Raw genomic sequence first — 17,756 nt, 5'->3', positions numbered from 1 at the left:
GCCCCTCTCCTGGCTTGTACTCCCTTTCTCTCTCTAAAAGAAAGAGAGAGAGAGAAAAAAAGTCAAACTTGACAATGTTTTTTTTTAATTTTTAATGTTTATTTATTTATTTGAGAGAGAGAGAGAGAGAGAGAGGGAGAGAGCAAGTGCACACGCGCGAGCAAAAGTGGAGGAAGGGCAGAGAGAGAGGAAGAAAGAGAGAATCCCACCACTCCGCCCTGTTAGTGCAGAACCTGATGCAGGACTCAAACTCACAGTGAAATCATGACCTGAGCCCAAGTGCGATGCTTAACCAACTGAGCCACCCAGGTGCCCCTCAGATTCCTAAACTCCTAATATGAGAACTGGCATCTGAATCCTAAGGCCCATTGGAAGGAAGCAGGATCTCTAGCAACAATAGAAGCCGAAAGCCAGATGCTGAGAGTGAACCTTGGGCTCAGAGGTGGCAGCGGAAGGCACAGCAAAGCAGTGCATCTGAGCTGGGTGAGCCGAGGGGCCAGAGCACGTGCTTTCATAGAGCAGCTCTGCCTTTATATGTGTGCTGTACACTGGGGTGTCATGGAAAATTTCTCGTTGCTTATAGTACCACCCTTATTTCAAAATGAGTTGAAGCTCACAGAAGTGAAGTATCCTGTTTAAGGTTACAGAGTTAAGTAAGCAAGTTATTTCTATTACAATTTATTATGACCTACAGTTGGATCAGTGTGGCTGTCGCAATAGTATACTAATAAGGCACTGATAAATTTAAAACTTCTCAGTTCTTATCTCCTTTTATGAAAAGAATTCAAATGATCAAAATCAAATTAGACCAATTTTTTTAAAGTAGGCAATAATATGCAGGAAGGTAAACAACTTTCAAGTAAAACTCGATTTTAACATATTTAACATCTTTTAAAACTCAATTTTGAGGGGTGCCTGGGTGGCTCAGTCGGTTAAGCCTCCGACTTCGGCTCAGGTCAGATCTCACGTTTGTGGGTTCGAGCCCCGCGTCAGGCTCTGTGCTGACAGCTAGCTCAGAGCCTGGAGCCTGCTTCCCGTTCTGTGTCTCCTTCTCTCTCTGCCCCTCCCCCTCTCATGCTCTGTCTCTCTCTGTATCAAAAATAAATAAAACATTTAAAACAAAACAAAACTCAATTTTGATTTTATCTCTGAACTAAAATGAGGCGATTGCTGAGTCTTCTAGTCAAGCCTACATTTATAATTCAGGAGAACATGAATATGAGAAAGAACCATTTCTTCCTTCTATTTTTAGGTTACTAACCTGATGAACTATACTTAATACCTTTTTTTAAATGTTTATTTTATTTTTGAGAGAGTGCAAGCGGAGGAGGTACAGAGGGAGAAGATCCAAAGCAGTCTCTGTGTTGATAGCACAGAGGCCGACTCGGCGCTCAAAGTCACAAACTGTGTGATCCTGACCTGAGCCAAAGTGGATGCTCAACTCAGCCACCTAGGCGCCCTTGCCCATCTTTTACCTTTAAAATCAAGCTTACAGGGCCCTTTGCTGGAAAAATTAAATCAAATTCTAACATATAGCATTTCAAATTTAAAATATATGAGTTTCCTATTGACCATCATATTTTGGGTACGTAAAGAAAACAACAAATCAAAGGAAAACCCTTTTACCTGTCCTTGTTCGTCCCTGATGTAAACCCTAAAGCAAGAGGCCGCGCCTACCTGAGCCGCCGGCGGGAGCTGGGCTTGCATTTATCCCAGAGAGGCCAAACAAAGGACACTCTCGGTCTGTGTTAACATGACCCCATTTGTGACATTTAATGCACCTCACATTTCGAACCTGAGGAACAGCGAACATTACTTTAGTTATTAAAATACTAAAACTCTAAGCAATGTTCAAATCCCCACCTCCTGGCAGAGTCTGAGTTACATTACTCTCATTTTTAAAAAGATTTCCAGGGAAAGAGATTCCATATCTATTTTGGTAATTTAACATAAATACTAAAACTTTTACAAATTCTAGCTAAAATCTAAATTGAATGCTACCTCTTTTTGATTGTCACGTGGTGGTAACAAAACAGTGTTATCCAAAAGGAAATGGTAAAATACCAAAAAGGAATTACATCACGGCTTAATCTTAATTTCTCGAATTTAAAAAGTTAATCTTTAAAGCTTCTGTTTCCAAACCAGGGTCTGGCAAACTTTTTCTGTAAAGGACCAGATATTAAGTACGTTAGGCTTGATGGGCCAGAGGTCTCTGCTACAACTACTAAACTCTGCCAATGTAGCAAGAGAGCAGCCACAGACGAGATGTAAATGAATAAGGAAGGTAGGACTCCAAAGAATGTTCTAACAAGAATTTGACCATCGGGGATAGTTTGTCCCAGTTCTTAAAACAATGGTTTTACATCTTTTCTTGATCTTGAGCTAATTCTCTAAATTCCTGAAAACTGCAGAGACCCCTCGGTAATTTTGATTCCTACCTTTTTTTTTTTTTTTAAACAGGAGGAAATAAAATTTAACAGACATACATACAGGGAATCTACATAGACATGAAATTCCTGATTACTATCTTTTATCAATCTACTACGCTTAATGTTTTCCCCTCTAAGTCCTTTCACTATCTGATACAAATCAAAACCACAGAGACCTTTTTCAGCTTAAATGCCTTTTGAACAACAGTAAAGAAGTATTTATTAAATAGAAATTATTCTTATAGAGTAAAATATAGCTCACTCGCCTGAATACCAAAGGGCTGATCTCTGATGTTCATGTCATCTTTGGCATATCTGTTAAGCAGAGAAAATGTACAAACACAATATTAAGAACAGTTAAAAATTTTTAAATCTCTTTATTTATTTTTGAGAGAGAGAGAGAGAGAGCGCGAGCAGGGGAGGATCAGAGAGAGAGGGAGATACAGAATCTGAAGCAGGCTCCAGGCTCTGAGCTAGCTGTCAGCACAGAGCCCGACATGGGGCTTGAGCCTACGAACCGTGAAATCATGACCTGAGCTGAAGCCAGATGCTTAACCGACTGAGCCACCCAGGCGCCCCAAGAACAATTTAATAAACAGCAGTTATTCTGAAAATAGTTTTATAGTTCTAAATACATTATAAAATGTATAACAGAACTATGAAATCTATTATTTCCAAATACCACTTCATATTAAGTTTCCAGTTTGATGATTTGAGATTTAAAAAATGAAAAACTATTTAAATTAAAGTCTATGATCCAGGGGCTCCTGGGTGGCTCAGTCGGTTAAGTGATTTCAGTTCAGGTCATGATATCGCAGTTCATAAGTCCAAGCCCTGCATCATGGGAGAGCCTGCTTGAGATTCTCTCTTTCTCCTTTTCTCTCTCTGCCTCTTTCCCACTGGTGCCCACACACACACACTCTCTCTCTCAAGATAAATAAATAAACTTAAAAAAAAGTCTATGATCAAATAAATTGTATAGAAAAACTCATGTAAAATACCTTTTCACATTAGGTACCTTCTCTAGTGAATGAGAAGGCAACATAAGATGAAATATCAGATGCATAGGGGCACATGTACCCCAGTGTTCATAGCAGCACTTTCAACAATAGCCAAATCATGGAAAGAGCCTAAATGTCCATCACCTGATGAGTGGATCAAGAAGATGTGATTTATATATACAATGGAATACTGCATGGCAGTGAGAAAGAATGAAATCTGGCCATTCGTGGCAACATGGATGGACCTTGAGGGTGTCATGCTATGTGAAATAAGTCAGGCGGAGAAGGACAGATACCGTATGTTTTCACTCAAGTCTAACAGGAGAAACTTAACAGAGGACCATGGGGAGGGAAAAGGGGGAAAAGAGTTAGGGAGAGGGAGGGAGGCAAATCACAACAGACTCTTGAATATTGAAAACGAACTGAGGGCTGAAGGGGGAGGGGGTAAAGGGAACAGGGGTGATGGTCATGGAGGAGGGCCCGTGTGGGGAAGAGCACTGGGTGTTATATGGAAACCAACTTCACAATAAACTATAAAAAAGACAGAATATCAGATAAAACTCAAATATATTTTAGCTCAAAAGAAAACTCGTTCTTACTTTTCCCGTGGGGCTCCTTTCTGCCATTCAAATTTGTATTCAGTCTCTCCTTCTGTTTCTTCTTTCTAAAAACATTCATTAAGAAGTCTTTCAATTTTTCCATTAAATTACAATCTATTGCAACTAAATCTAAACACAGAAAATAGTACCTTACCTCTTTGTTTTCTTGATAGTGTATCAAAATATGGGTAAAAAACAAAAAAGTAGGTCAAGTTAAAAACTTCAACATTAAAATCTGGTATCCACACTATACTATATGATGATGTCATAGTATTTAATTGTAACTTGTAAGAAGTTATTGGTTTGACTTTTTTTCCCCTTCTTTCACAAGATAAGATTCAAATTGCTAAAAATTCAAATACAATATTGAATGAGACAGTATGTAATAAACACATTAATTCCTAATTTTTAAACTTTTATATTTTTCACTGACAGAATAGTATGCTTTCTCTTCAAAAGTATATTCAGTGAGGACTAAAGATATATACACAAATTCTAAGAGAATAAATGCACTTCTGTTGATGTTGACGTTTTTTCCTCTTCAAAGGTCGTCATTAAAGAAAGTCATCACGAAATATTACTAGATTAGAGAAATATTTTTAGCATTCATTCAATTGTATTGATTATAGTATTTTAAAGTTATCTTTACAAAATAACAGCAATTTTAAAAGATGAGCAATTTTTAAAAAAGGTTTGTCATAGTAGTTCTATCTTTAGTTGCAAATATATCAAAGACATTAAGAAAAAAAAAGGAAATGAGGCAAGTACCTTTTTTGGCTCCTGGTGGGGCCTCATACATGAAGTTAAGGCCATTCTTTACACGCTCATCTCCCATAAGCAACCTAAATGAAATAAGAAATAAAGTTAACAATTTTTTGTAGGAGGAAAAGAAATTACAGAATAATTTTCCCCCATCTCCAAAAATCCCTAAAGGAATTAAGAGAAAATATTTTCATTAGAGAGAAAGTTCCAAAACTTTATTTCACTGATGAGATAACATCTGAAATACGTGAATGGAAATTCAAACAGTGCTGCCCCTTTAGTAACTGGTTTTCCATTCTGAGACTTTCTCACTACCTGAGGGATCTTCGGCCTCCCAAAAGAAAAGGGGGAAGTGCCATGGTCACTCTCACATGCTTTTCTTAAACTCTGAAATGCTATGGAAATAGTGACAGCTTTGAAATCCTATATGCCAGCACAAATTTGGAATTAAGTGAAATAATGCCAACATTTTTTCTTAGTTGTGAGAGATCAAACAGTTTTGGAAAAATGAGTCTCTCTGGAATTTCTTTAGAAAGTCAAATCCAATTAATGCTTGTAATAAGAGTCAGAGTCAATAGGAGAATCAAATTCTCTGATGAAGCCAAAGAAGAGAGAATAGTTTAAAGATGTTCTACAACAGGTTAATTACTATGATGGAATCAATGTCTGTTGCACCTCAAAAATCATTTTCTTTTTAGTTCTGTTTCAATACTGAAAGTTCCCAGTTTGGGTTCTGTTTAGAGAGATATGCTTTGACTTTTTTTTTTTTTAAGCTCTGCAATAAATTGAATGACTGGTTGAATTAAAGTTTTGATTCATAGGATCCAAGTATTGATAATAAAGATGAAAGCTAAAGAGTGAATAGAATTTCCTCTTATATTTGAAAAAGGCAATCACAAAGGGTTACATAATTATTATTCTTCTCTCATTTCTATTGGCATTTATAAAGAACTGTGGAAAAAAAAGTAAGAGAGTGAAAGGATGACAGGATCTATATCCATACAATGGAATATTATTTTGCAATAAAAAGGAATGAACTACTGATACATGCCACAAAATAGATGAACTTCAAAAACATTATACTAAGTGAAAGAAGCCAGTCACTAAAGACCATTTATATGTATGATCCCATTTACATGATATGTCCAGAATAGGCAAATCTTTAGAGACAGAAAATAAATTCGTGATGGCTTAAGGTTGAGAAGTAGAAGGAACAGGGTGTGGGATGGGAAGTAATGGCTAATGGGTACAGTATTTCTTTTTCGGATGATGAAAATGTTCTGATATTAGATTATGGTGATGGTTCCAAAACTTCATAAATATATATACTTAAAACATACACTTTTAATAAGTGTGCAAATTATATCTTAAATTAACATTTTAAAAGTTAAAATCAGCACATGAAAAGCTCAACATCTAGTTATCAGAGAAGTATAAATCAAGACCATGAGATACCACTTCACACTAAGTAGAATGACTACTGTTAAAAACAAAAAAGGGAGGGGTGCCTGGGTGACTCAGTTGGTTGAACGTTCAACTCTTGGTTTCGGCTCGGGTCATACTCTCGCAGTTTTTGAGTTCAAGCCCTACAGGAGGCTCCATGCTGATGAGGGCTCCATGCCTGCTTGGAATTCTCTCTCTTCCATTCTCTCTGCCCCACCCCACTCACTCTCTGTCTCTCTCAAAAATAAATAAACTTAAAAAAAAAAAAGGAAAATGAGAAACATTGACAAGGACATGGAGAAAATGGAATCCTTGTACACTACCGATGGGAATGTAAGATGGTGCAGCCACTATGGAAAACAGTTTGGTGGTTCTTCAAAAGCTAAACACAGAAGTACTATATGATCCAGGAAATCTACTCCTTGGTACATACCTAAAGGAACTGAAAGTAGGGACTTGAACAGATAGATATTTGCATGCCAATGTTTATAGCAGCATAACTCATAATAGCTCAAAGGTAGAAGCAACCCAAGTGTCCAGATAAATGGAGAAATCAAATATGGTATATACACATAATGGAATATTATTTAGCCATAAAAAGAAAAAAAAGTTCTGATACATGCTACAATATGGATTAATCTTGAATACACTGTACTAAGTGAAATAAGCCAGACACAAAGAGATGAATATTTTATGATTCCACTTATATGAGGTACCTGTCATAGGCAAATTTATTTTCACTTTAGAAAGTAAAATAGTGGTTACCAAGGGCTGAAGGGAGGGGGAAGAGGGAGTTACTGTTACATGGGTAGAGAATTCCTATTTGGGGTAATGGAAAAAATTCTGGAAATAGATGGTAGCGATGTTAATGTAATTAATGCTGTGAACGGTACACCTAAAAAAATGTTCTGGATATTTTACCCTTGCAAAAAACATTTTGTTTATACTGACATAAAAATAACATATTATCAAAACTTTAAGATCCAATTTCCACTTCATGCAAAATTGAACAGGAATATAAAATAAAAGGTAAAGCTATGATATTGGCATTTTAATTTCATTAAAAACCTGTAAAAATTATTATTTTTGTTGCTGTTGAGTGTATGCACAGTGAATGTATAGATTTTTTGACATCCCAACAAATCTTTCTTTATCCAATTGGAATAATAAATGTTATTGTCATCTTTAAAAGGAGTATGTAGAAATCAATATTCATAAACATTAAGAAACATCTATGGCAGGAAAAACTTAAAAGAGAAAAATGAGGTTACTAAAGAACAAAATTGGCTATCAAAGACACTTCTGAATGAAGGAAATGAAAAAAAAAACCTTTGCAAATCACCAGTTACTCATAAATGTGCATTTGAATAACCAAACTGAGAAGCAGTCAACACACTTAGTGCCCGGAACCTGGTTTCTAAATACCTTTTTCCAATAAAAGAAATCAAGGTCCTTCGAACTTGGTTGATTCCAATACTAGAGCAGGGAAAATAAAAGAGAGGTTTGGACCATCTTATGGTGCCTTTTTAAAAAAAGGTTGGGGTGGGGGTGAGGGATGCCTGGGTGCTCAGTTGGTTAAGAGACAGATTCATGATTTCGGCTCAGGTCATGATCTTATGGTTCGTGAGACAGCCTTGCGTGGAGCTCCTGTGCTAACAGCACAGAACTTGCTTGGCATTCTTTCTCTGCCCTTCCCCTGCCTGTGCCACATGTGCATGCATGCTCTCTCTCTGACTCTCAAAATGAGTAATAAAATAAAAAACTTTAAAAAGCCAACAAAATGTTAAAAAATAAGGTTGGAGCACGTGCAATGGATATAGGAGCCAAGCTGGTAGAGCAGTCAAAAGCCAAAATTGAAACAATTTGAACAACAAAACAAATAACAATGGTATTGGATTATAAGCCATTAAAAATTTTAAAAAAATGTTTATTATTGAGAGTGAGAGAGACAGAGTGCAAGTGGGAAAGGGGCAGAGAGAGGGAAACACAGAATCTGAAGCAGGCTCCAGGCTCTGAGTTGTCAGCACAGAGCCTGAAGCAGATCTCAAACCCATGATCCATGAGATTGTGACCTGAGCCGAAGTCAGACACTCAACCAACTAAGACACCCAGGCAACCTTAGATTATAACCCATTAAATAAACATACGAGTCCATACTGATAGAAATAATGATTAAATGAATAACTAAATAGGGAAAGGGAAAATACTTCCTTCTTCCAGAGGAATTCAAATTGTAAAATGTAGAGAGAATGAGAGGAATGATTAATTATAATAGTAATAATGAGAATTATTCTAAAAACACCAGCATAGTGAAATTTCTTACCTATTATCATATGATTCTTGTTCCTTAAGATACTGTTGCATCAATTCTTCTTGCTTTTTCTTATCATATGATATTTTCTGTTCAGCCATCCATACCTAAATTAGTGAAGTAAAAAACTTAAGTAGAAAGTTTGCTTGCATTTTATAATGAAATATAAAATGTTATTGTATATAGTTTACAATATAATATATTTTGGTCATAATGACATCACCACAAGATGACAGCTGAAAAGCCTGATTTGTGCCTTGATATAGGTCCATAAATCCAGACATTTAATGGCTAAAATTAACAACTCAGGCAACAACAGATGCTGGCGAGGATGCAGAGAAAGAGGAACCTTCTTGCACTGCTGGTGGGATCGCAAACTGGTGTAGCTACTCTGGAAAACAGTATGGAGGTTCCTCAAAAATTAAAAATAGAACTCCCCCATGTCCCAGCAACTGCACTACTAGGTATTTATCCAAGGGATCAGGAGTGATGTTTCGAAGGGGCACATGCACCCCAATGTTTACAGCAGCGCTCTCAACAATAGGCAAGGTATGGAAAGGGCCCAAATGTCCACCAACTGATGAATGGATTAAAGGAAATGTGGTACATATAGACAAGGGACTATTACTTGGTAATCAAATAGAATGAAATCTTGCCATTTGCAACAATGTGGATGGAACTAGAGTATATTGTGCTAAGTGAAATAAATCAGAGAAAGGTAAATTTCATATGATTTCACTCATATGTGGAATTTAAGATACAAAACAGATCAACATAAAGGAAGGGATGTAAAAATAATATAAAAACGGGATGGAGACAAACCACAAGAGACTCTTAAATACAGAGAACAAACACACGGTTGCTGGCGGGATTTTGGGTGGGGAGATGGACTAAATGGGGGATGGGCATTAATTAAGAAGGACACTTGTTGGGATGAGCACTGGGTGTTATATGTAAGTGCTCAATCACTAAATTCTATTCCTGAAATTATTATTACACTATAGGTTAACTAATTTGAATGTAAATTTAAATATAATAATAATAATTTTTAAAAAATCTAGTCATTCAAAATAGTTAAACTTTCAGGAAAAAAATCAAATTTAAGAGCCACTTTAAGTCCCTGTGGTACAGCAGCTTCTTACACTTAGTCTCTGGTTACTTCAGAGATGAGAATGATAATCTTTCCATATGGAATATGTCTATTCAAGAAAATACCCAGGGTACAGCCAATAGGATTAAGCAATGCCTCCAAATGCCAATGGGTATCACAGACACTCTAAAAGAGGAGAAATGGAGGATAAGGAAAAGAAAAAAAAGAAAAGGAATTGAAAGGTAGTTGCAGGAAAAAGGGAAGAGATAAGAGAGGAAACAAAGAGATAAGACAGAGATGCATCAAATGTCCTGGAGTTGCTCAAGGGCCCCAATATCACAGGCTGAATGTATCCCTATGTGAAATCTTCAAAATCATAAAAGTGGTTGGAGGTAAAAAGTCCACACACAACTTATGTCAGGATACTTAATCAGGTTATTTCTAGGTTAAAAAGGTATCAGTGCCTTCCTACTGCCTTTACAGTAAATGACACAGTATTTGACAACCATTCAATACAAAGAGCAAGTCAAAACTTTCTATCCATAGGTGCCTGTATGGCTCAGTTGTTAAGCATCTGACTTCAGCTCAGGTCAGGATCTCACAGTTGGTAAGTTCAAGGGCCACAGTGGGTGAGCTCGAGCCCTGCTTCGGGTGTGCTCATACTCTGCATCGAGTGAGCACGCGCCTCACTTCAGGTAAGCCGTGCTTCTCTCTCTCTCCCTCTCTCTCTCTCTGTCACTTGTGGGATTCTCTCTCTCTGCCCCGTGCTCACCTGCGCTCTCTCTTAAACACACACATACACACCGTGCACACAACACACAAGTTCTCTCCAAATACGCTAAATTTTAAGAAGGTAAATTAGAGGACAAATACTTACACTGAGGACAAATACTTAACATAAGATTATATTATTAACTGTAGGGGCAAATACATGTGGGAGGAGGGTGTGGGACAAGACTGCCATTAGTCAATTTTAGCAGCAACATTCATTCATTCATTCATTCAGGCAGAGAGAGAAGAGAGAGAATCCCAAGCAGGCTCTGCAATGTCAGTCCTGAGTCTGATGCGGGGACTAGATCTCACAAACCAAACCATGAGATCATGACCTGAGCTGAAACCAAGAGTTTCGAAGGTTAACTGACTGAGCCACCAATATTTTAGTAGTGATGAACTAGGAGGTCCTAAGGGGACACAGTTTGAGATGGACAAGTAGAAATTCATATGGAAACAAAAGCAAAACTAGAAATGAAAAGAGAACTCTTTAGGGACAGACTATCCCAAAAGTTTCCTTTGGTATAAGTTTCTGAAAGTTTTCTCCACTGACTTCATACTTAGCAATGTAATGTTACAGTAGAAGGAAACGGATAGGCAATAAAAAGCACGTTTGGAATTTTCACTGTAGCTCAAAATTAAGACAGTTGCAACAAAGACATACAAGGGGTCATTGCCTGGGAGAGTAACACACTAATAATAACACGGTATTCTAACAGAACAACTATCGTTTATTTAAAGGCTTAGATTTTACAATGTTATTTTACCAGTCTCAACTGCTCAAGAGCTTAAATATATACAGAGTATCATGGACTGGAATAAAAATAAAACACATTCTTAGCCTTCAAAATGCTCAGAATCTGCTAATAAAAAAGTATGTTTAAGCTATTTCATAATAAAAAAATGAACCGTGTAATAACAAAGTTTGCTATTTGGATAATAGGAATGTGCACAAGATAAATAGAACAAGACAGTGATTAACTTTAGAGAATGGGAGGAAGGCTGGTATAACAGAATGCTTTATATCAAGTTTTGGGTTTTACTTTATTATTTTTTAATTTTTGTTTTTGATAGAGAGAGGAAGAGAGAGAGGATCTGAAACAGGCTCTGCACTGACAGCAGAGAGTCCCATGAACCATGAGATCAGGACCTGAGCTGAAGGTGAATGCTTAACCGACAGAGCCACCCAGGTGCCCAAGTTTTGGTTTTTAGAAGTTAATTTTTTTTTTTACCAATATATGTTTTTGAGTTTATTTATTTACTTTGAGAGAGAAAGAGAGAGAGAGAGAGAGAGAGAGAGAGAGAGAGAGAGAGAGAGAAAGAGTGAGGGACAGGCAGAGAGAGGAGGGTAGAGGATCTGAAGTGAGGCTCAAACCCATGAACCACAAGATTGTGACCTGAGCCAAAGTCTGACGCTTAACTGACTGAGCCACCCAGATGCTCCAAAAGTTAGTTTTTAAATTAAGTAAATATATTCATAGTCAGCCAATATTATCATTTCTTCTATTTCTATATCCTTCCAAAGATATTCTAATGAAGAATACACACACACATATATATGTAATAGACAGTCTTTTCTCACTCTTTTCATAATGGTAACATATACTGCATATATATACTGAATGTACATAAAATAAAATTGAGTATAGTGGAGATCATTCCTGGGTCAGTTAAAAAAAAGATTTCTTGGTTTTGGAGGGAGGAAGGGCTGACTACCATTCTACTGTGGAACTAACCCCATCAATTACTTAACCAATTACCAGCTGTACTGATGGGCATTTAAGAAATTTCCAATCTTTTGCCATTACAAACTCTACTTCAACAAATAACCTTATACATGGATAACATCATACATGTCAAGCAGGGTTTCGAAAAGGATCAAAATTCTGCCCAAGGAGAACAGGGTAAGATTACCAGCAGAGGGAACAACTCAAAGGCTGAAAGGTGTAAAACAAGAATTAAGTAGTTTAATATTACTGGAGTATAAAATCTGAGGTAAGAGAACAGCAATAGGGGATGAAGAAGGAAAAATAAACTGAAGCCAGATAACTAGGACTTAATCCTGTAGTATTTTACTAAGAAGCCAAGAGACCAGATTTGTGCTTTTAAAAAGACCACTCTAGGAGCACCTGGGTGGCTCAGTCCATTAAGCGCTGACTTTGGCTCAGTTCGTGGCTCAGGTCGTGATCTCACAGTTCCTGAATTTAAGCCCCATGTCAGGCTCTGTGCTAAGAGCCTGGAGCCTGCTTCCATTCCTGTGTCTCCTCTCTCTGCCCTTTCCCCACTCATGCTCTCTCTCAAATATAAAATAAACATTAAAAAAATTTTTTTTAAAAGACCACTCTATGGAAATAACCCAAATATTCAACTGATGAATGAACAAATAAAATGTGCTGTATCAATACAATGGAATTATTAAGCAATAAATCTTGTAAATTGTTTGAGGTGGTGACTGCACAAATCTGTGAATACACTAAACACCACTTAATAGTACACTTTAAGTGGATAATTGTATAGTATGTGAATTATATCTCAATAAGGTTGCCAATTAAAAAAAATTCTGATAGCTATGTAGAGAATGGATTTGAGAGGGGTCAAAACAGGGGGCCAAAAAAACCCAACCCAAACCAACCAACCAAGAAACTCCCCCCCAAAAAACAAAAAAAAACCCCAACCTGTTAGGAAATTTAATAGTTTAAGTGGAAGATGATGAGGGTCTAAGCTAAGAAACAGGTAGTGGTGATAAAGAGGAGAGATGAATTCGAGATATTTGGAAGGTAAGACAAATTGAGTTTATTAGCTAACTAAATTAAGGGGTAATGGAAAAGGAATGTATCTTGAATTTCTGGGTTGTGTGACTGGCTGTGTGTTACTACCCCTATTTCCTACTCATGAGATAGGAAGTATAAACTGAAGAGCAGATTTAGAATGAAAGACATATCCATTCCAGATATGTTGAGTTTGAGATGCCTGTAAGAGATCAGGATGATACTTTCTAGTGTATAATTGTCTTGAGGTGCCTCAAGCTAGGAGGAGAAATCTGAGACTGTAGATTTGAGAGTCCTGAGTAAAGAAGTGGTTAAAATGATGAAATTGGACACTGCCTGAGAAAACATATAAAGTAAGGCACAGGCCAAGGATAAAGCTCTGGTAATATATGTATTTCCGGAGCAGGCTAATAAAAATAAATATGTGTGTAGGAGCAATTAACATTTTACCGAACAATCCCTCTATGTGGTGGGCCCCCTGCTAGGTGGTACTTTGGTTCGAGCTTTATCTATACTATCTTATTTAGTCCTCATAACAATTTCACAAGTCAAGGCAACTGATACTGTTCATTTTAAACTTATAGATTAGGAGGCTGAGGAAAAGGGATATTAAATATTTGTGTAAGGTCTCAGGGCTAAAAGTGACTGTCCTGGGAGCAGTTGGCTGGCTCCGGCGGTAGAGCGAGCGCCTCTTGATTTCCTGGGCATGAGTTAGAGCTCCACGTTGAGTACAGAGATTACTTAAAATAATAATAGTAATAATAAAAAGTCAAATGTCGTTGTATATCTGAAACTAATGTAACACTGTGTATACTTCAGTTAAAAAAAAAATTAAACAGCCAAACTTCAGAGTTCACTTGGCAGACGCTACATTATCGGGAGGGTTAAAGAGAGGAAGAGGTGACTTTATTTCCCCTTTAACATCTATCTTAAAGATGTACAAAGGGAATCGCCTTTGTACAGCATAGCAGAGCTCAGAAGCCACGATCCGTGGGGTCCGAAAAGAAAACCAAACCGAAAACAGTTGAGAAAGTAACGAGGAACGCTATGATCAGACTTCTCCGTATTTTACAGATTTACATTCTAGAGGACAAGCCGACCGAGTAGACGAAGGCTGGCAGCCTCCCGGCTCACGAAGAATAAGCGGGGAAGCTAGCTTTGTTAGTGAGTTTCTCAGTAGAGAAGAAGGGGAGGAAGACCGGGCGTTAGGCCTGGGGAAGAGGCGACTGTCCCAGAAATCCCACAGACCCCACCTCTTTTCACCTCCAGTTTTTGGGATCCCAGGCCAGGGCCCTATCCGGTTTCCCTTACTCACCTTCTTGATATTGGATTTGGAGGCGGGATGAAAGTCCTTCTTGCACATGAAATTGGCAAAAGATTTCCCCATCTTGAAGCCTAAGCTGGGGAAGACAGCCGCTGAATCTGTGAACAACGTAAACAAACACTGCCGCCTAACCGGAACTGCGCCTCCACTAGCAGCGGGAACTTCCGCGGTCAAAGGTGACAGCTTCCGGCCGCTGGCTCCTCCGCCGGCCCAAGCACACCCCTTATCCCTTACACTGAGGGTGGCTCCTGGGCCAGGTGAGGGACGGGAGCGGGGGAGGGGCGTGCATGGTTGTGGAGCTCCGTGGGAAGCGGCTAGGTGCGGCGTGGCGGGACCGAGGGGCTCCGGGAGCGGTCCCGGGTCTGGGGCGAGCCGGCTGCGGGCTGAGCGCCGCCAGCTGGGGTGCAGAGTATGTGCTGGGAGGCAAGGGGTGCTTGAAGTTCGAGCTCTTTATTCTGTGAACTCTGACTTGAGTTACATAAAGTTCTCTGCACCGATTTTTCTTGCCTCCGTTCTGAAAATAGAACTTTTCGCTCAAACGATAGCAAGTACGGATCGGGAGGATCAAACGAGGAGATGTTTCTGCAAACGCTTGGCAAACTAAAGCATGTAAAATGGAATGTCAATGCCACGAGAGCGAGGATACGCAGCTGTACTGTGCCTGGTTCAGAGAGATGTTCCTAAACATTCGTTGATGATGAATGTGTACTAGGAGTTAATAAAGGCTCTCAAACCTTCCCCTTCTAAATGGGCTAGGCGTTTTCCTAAGTAGGTGACATGTTTCCTTAGCTTATCGTATGATTCCAGTTAGCACAGATCATCTAGTGCAACTTGATGGCCCTTGGGACTCCAGGGTTTTGAGTGGACGTGGCTGCTTTGCTGTAGGGGATCTACCAACCAAGTCCTCTCATGAGGAGGGGGTAGGTGTGATAACAAGAATAAACCTTTTATGAGAAATTTACTCTTCGGTCAAATAATAACAGCTTTCATTTGAGTGTCTGATATGTTCCTTGCACTGTGCAAAAACGCTTTACACATTGTCTTATTAAATTCTATTTAATGTTTACCGATGAGGCAGGAGGCTTAGTTAGACATTGAAAAGCTTGGCAACGTCATGCAGTGGTGTAACTAACTTTGGAACACAAATAGAAGGTGACCCAGGACATAAAGGTTGAAATTTACACAGAAAAGAACAGCAGCAATAGTGACCTCCCTCTTTCAATAACAGAAAAGAGTAGTCTTAGGAGTTTCAGGCTGAAGGGGTTTCTTTCTTACTTGAGTCCTTTGTTTTCCTTTGAATGAAACATTAAATTTAGTTTTTGTTTTTAAACCGCTAGTATGGGGCACCTGGGTGACTCAGTCAGTTGATCCAAATTCCACTCAGGTCCTGATCTCAGGGTTGCTGACCATGGAGCCTGCTTAAGATTCTCTTCTCTAAAAAAGAAACTTAAAACTAAAATAAAATAAACTGCTAGTATCTGTTTGTGTAAAGCCATTCTAGAGCTTGAGCATTATAAAAGAAGGGAAAGCAAGAAATTCTAAACCATATGTCCATTCTGGAAGAAAATATGATCTACCAAAATTGAGGATTTAAGATTTTCTAAATTACAAATGAAGACACAATCTTGATACTAAAATCTATAATCAGGATTTATAAGTTATATATGTAAACTTCTTCCTGGAAATATCAACAGTTTGGTATTTTAAATGACATGTTTTTGTATTTGTCTGATTCAATGAGTTTTTACAATTTCAGTCTTCTCAGTATTATTATCTGTGTGTATTCTTCTCCAACTCAAAGGAGATCCCTTCCTTCCTTTGAGGAAATACTGGGACATTTTGTAAGTTCAAGTGATGAGAATACAAAGATTAATAGAGCATACCCCCAGCCCTGAAGGATTTTATCATCTAGAAGGAGACTCATATATGTGCACATAGATGGAAAACTCATATGTGTACACAAATATAGTCTTCATAGCAGTAGAGTTAAGTGCAGGGGTTCCCAAATATGGAAACACTGAAAGGAGATGCAGAGAAGACTTGGAGAGAGAAAGATCTTAGACGATAAATTTAACCTATAGACTAGAAGAAGTTACTTGTAATGCCATTTTCTTATTGATTCTTGTAGTACAAGATTCATTCCCAAGTCATTTTCTTAGAGATTTCTGTAGTACAGTATAAAGTTTAAAATGTTACTGAATACCCTTCATTTGATATGGCAATAACATCCCTTGGTCATTAAGTAAAACTTTGTTTTGTATATACTAAAAATGTTTTTCTCTTTTTATTTTGAATCTTCTATATGTTTTTTAGTTTTTAAAAAATGGAACCTTATTCCTGTGATACTTTTGTGGCATTACCTCCAGCAACGGTTGATAACAGGATTATTTTTGGAAAAAATTCAGATAGATTATGTGATGAAGTACAAGAAGTAGTCTATTTTCCTGCTGCAGTTCATGATAACGCGAGAGAACATCTTCAGGTAGGTGAAGTACATGTTTTACTAGCAATGGTTTTCTTTAAAAGTATCATAAACAGTTTTTTGGGGCACCTGGGTGGCTTAGTCAGTTGAGTGTCTGGCTTCAGCTCAGGTCATGATCTCATGGTCCATGGGTTTGAGCCCCGCATCAGGCTCTGTGCTAACCACTAGTTCAGAGCCTGGAACCTGCTTCAGATTCTGTGTCTCCCTCTCTCTCTCACCCTCCCCTGCTCGTACTGTCTCTCTCTCTCTGTCTCTCAAAACTAAATGTAAAAAAAATAATAAAAATAAATAAAAGTATCATAAGCAGCTTTTTAATTAGCTAGCTCTTTGGCAGAGACTCTAGAAGGTAAACATTTAAGAATTTAAATTTCAAAAATAATTTGAGTCAGAACTAGACTGCTGGTCTTTTGTTTCAAGGATTTGGAGGAAGCTGAAATAACAATAGAGATAGTTGTTAATTCTTAGATCAAATATTTGAATGTTTATCATATGCAAGCATGTCAAATAGGGCAAGGGATGTAAAGCCTGCTGTCAAGACTAGTTCTGTCCTCCAGAAGCTTAGAGTCTAGCAGAGGAATAGGATGTATATGTAACTAACCCCATTATAAAGTGGGATGGTTTAATAAGAGCAGCAAATTGTGTCAGCAATGGAGAAGGAACAATTAATTCGGACTAGAGATCAAGGAAGGCTTCCCCAGGAGCTGGGATTCAGCTGCAGTTTGACGGACAAAAAGGATTCTGATTGGTGTAGAACAGGGAGAGTCATTCCAGTCTCT

General features: G+C 38.0%; 2 protein-coding genes across 3 annotated transcripts in view; one reads left to right on the top strand and one right to left on the bottom strand.

The window, feature by feature from the left end:
* Positions 1–14,676, bottom strand: part of CIR1 (corepressor interacting with RBPJ, 1) — a 44,030-nt gene extending 29,354 nt beyond the window's left edge. Inside the window, exons 1-7 of one of the 2 annotated variants that reach the window (XM_029934366.1) lie at positions 14,490–14,676; positions 8,558–8,652; positions 4,798–4,871; positions 4,184–4,194; positions 4,030–4,094; positions 2,696–2,744; positions 1,678–1,795 (exon numbers count right to left, since the gene is read on the bottom strand). In XM_029934366.1, the coding sequence (XP_029790226.1) occupies positions 1,678–1,795; positions 2,696–2,744; positions 4,030–4,094; positions 4,184–4,194; positions 4,798–4,871; positions 8,558–8,652; positions 14,490–14,561 (484 nt within the window). In that variant the 5' untranslated portion in view covers positions 14,562–14,676. Of the gene's footprint in view, positions 1–1,677; positions 1,796–2,695; positions 2,745–4,029; positions 4,095–4,183; positions 4,195–4,797; positions 4,872–8,557; positions 8,653–14,489 lie in introns of those variants that run through there. The other variant, XM_029934367.1, reaches the window with a different exon arrangement.
* Positions 14,670–17,756, top strand: part of SCRN3 (secernin 3) — a 32,307-nt gene continuing 29,220 nt past the window's right edge. The window contains exons 1-2 of the mRNA XM_029934368.1: positions 14,670–14,755; positions 16,812–16,980. Of these exons, the coding sequence (XP_029790228.1) occupies positions 16,822–16,980 (159 nt within the window). The 5' untranslated portion in view covers positions 14,670–14,755; positions 16,812–16,821. The remainder of the gene's footprint in view (positions 14,756–16,811; positions 16,981–17,756) is intronic.

Source organism: Suricata suricatta, chromosome 3 (genome assembly GCF_006229205.1).
Source record: "Suricata suricatta isolate VVHF042 chromosome 3, meerkat_22Aug2017_6uvM2_HiC, whole genome shotgun sequence".
Taxonomy (NCBI): domain Eukaryota; kingdom Metazoa; phylum Chordata; class Mammalia; order Carnivora; family Herpestidae; genus Suricata; species Suricata suricatta.
The sequence above is the reverse complement of the archived record's forward strand: the minus strand, read 5'-3'. Positions and strand labels throughout refer to the sequence as shown.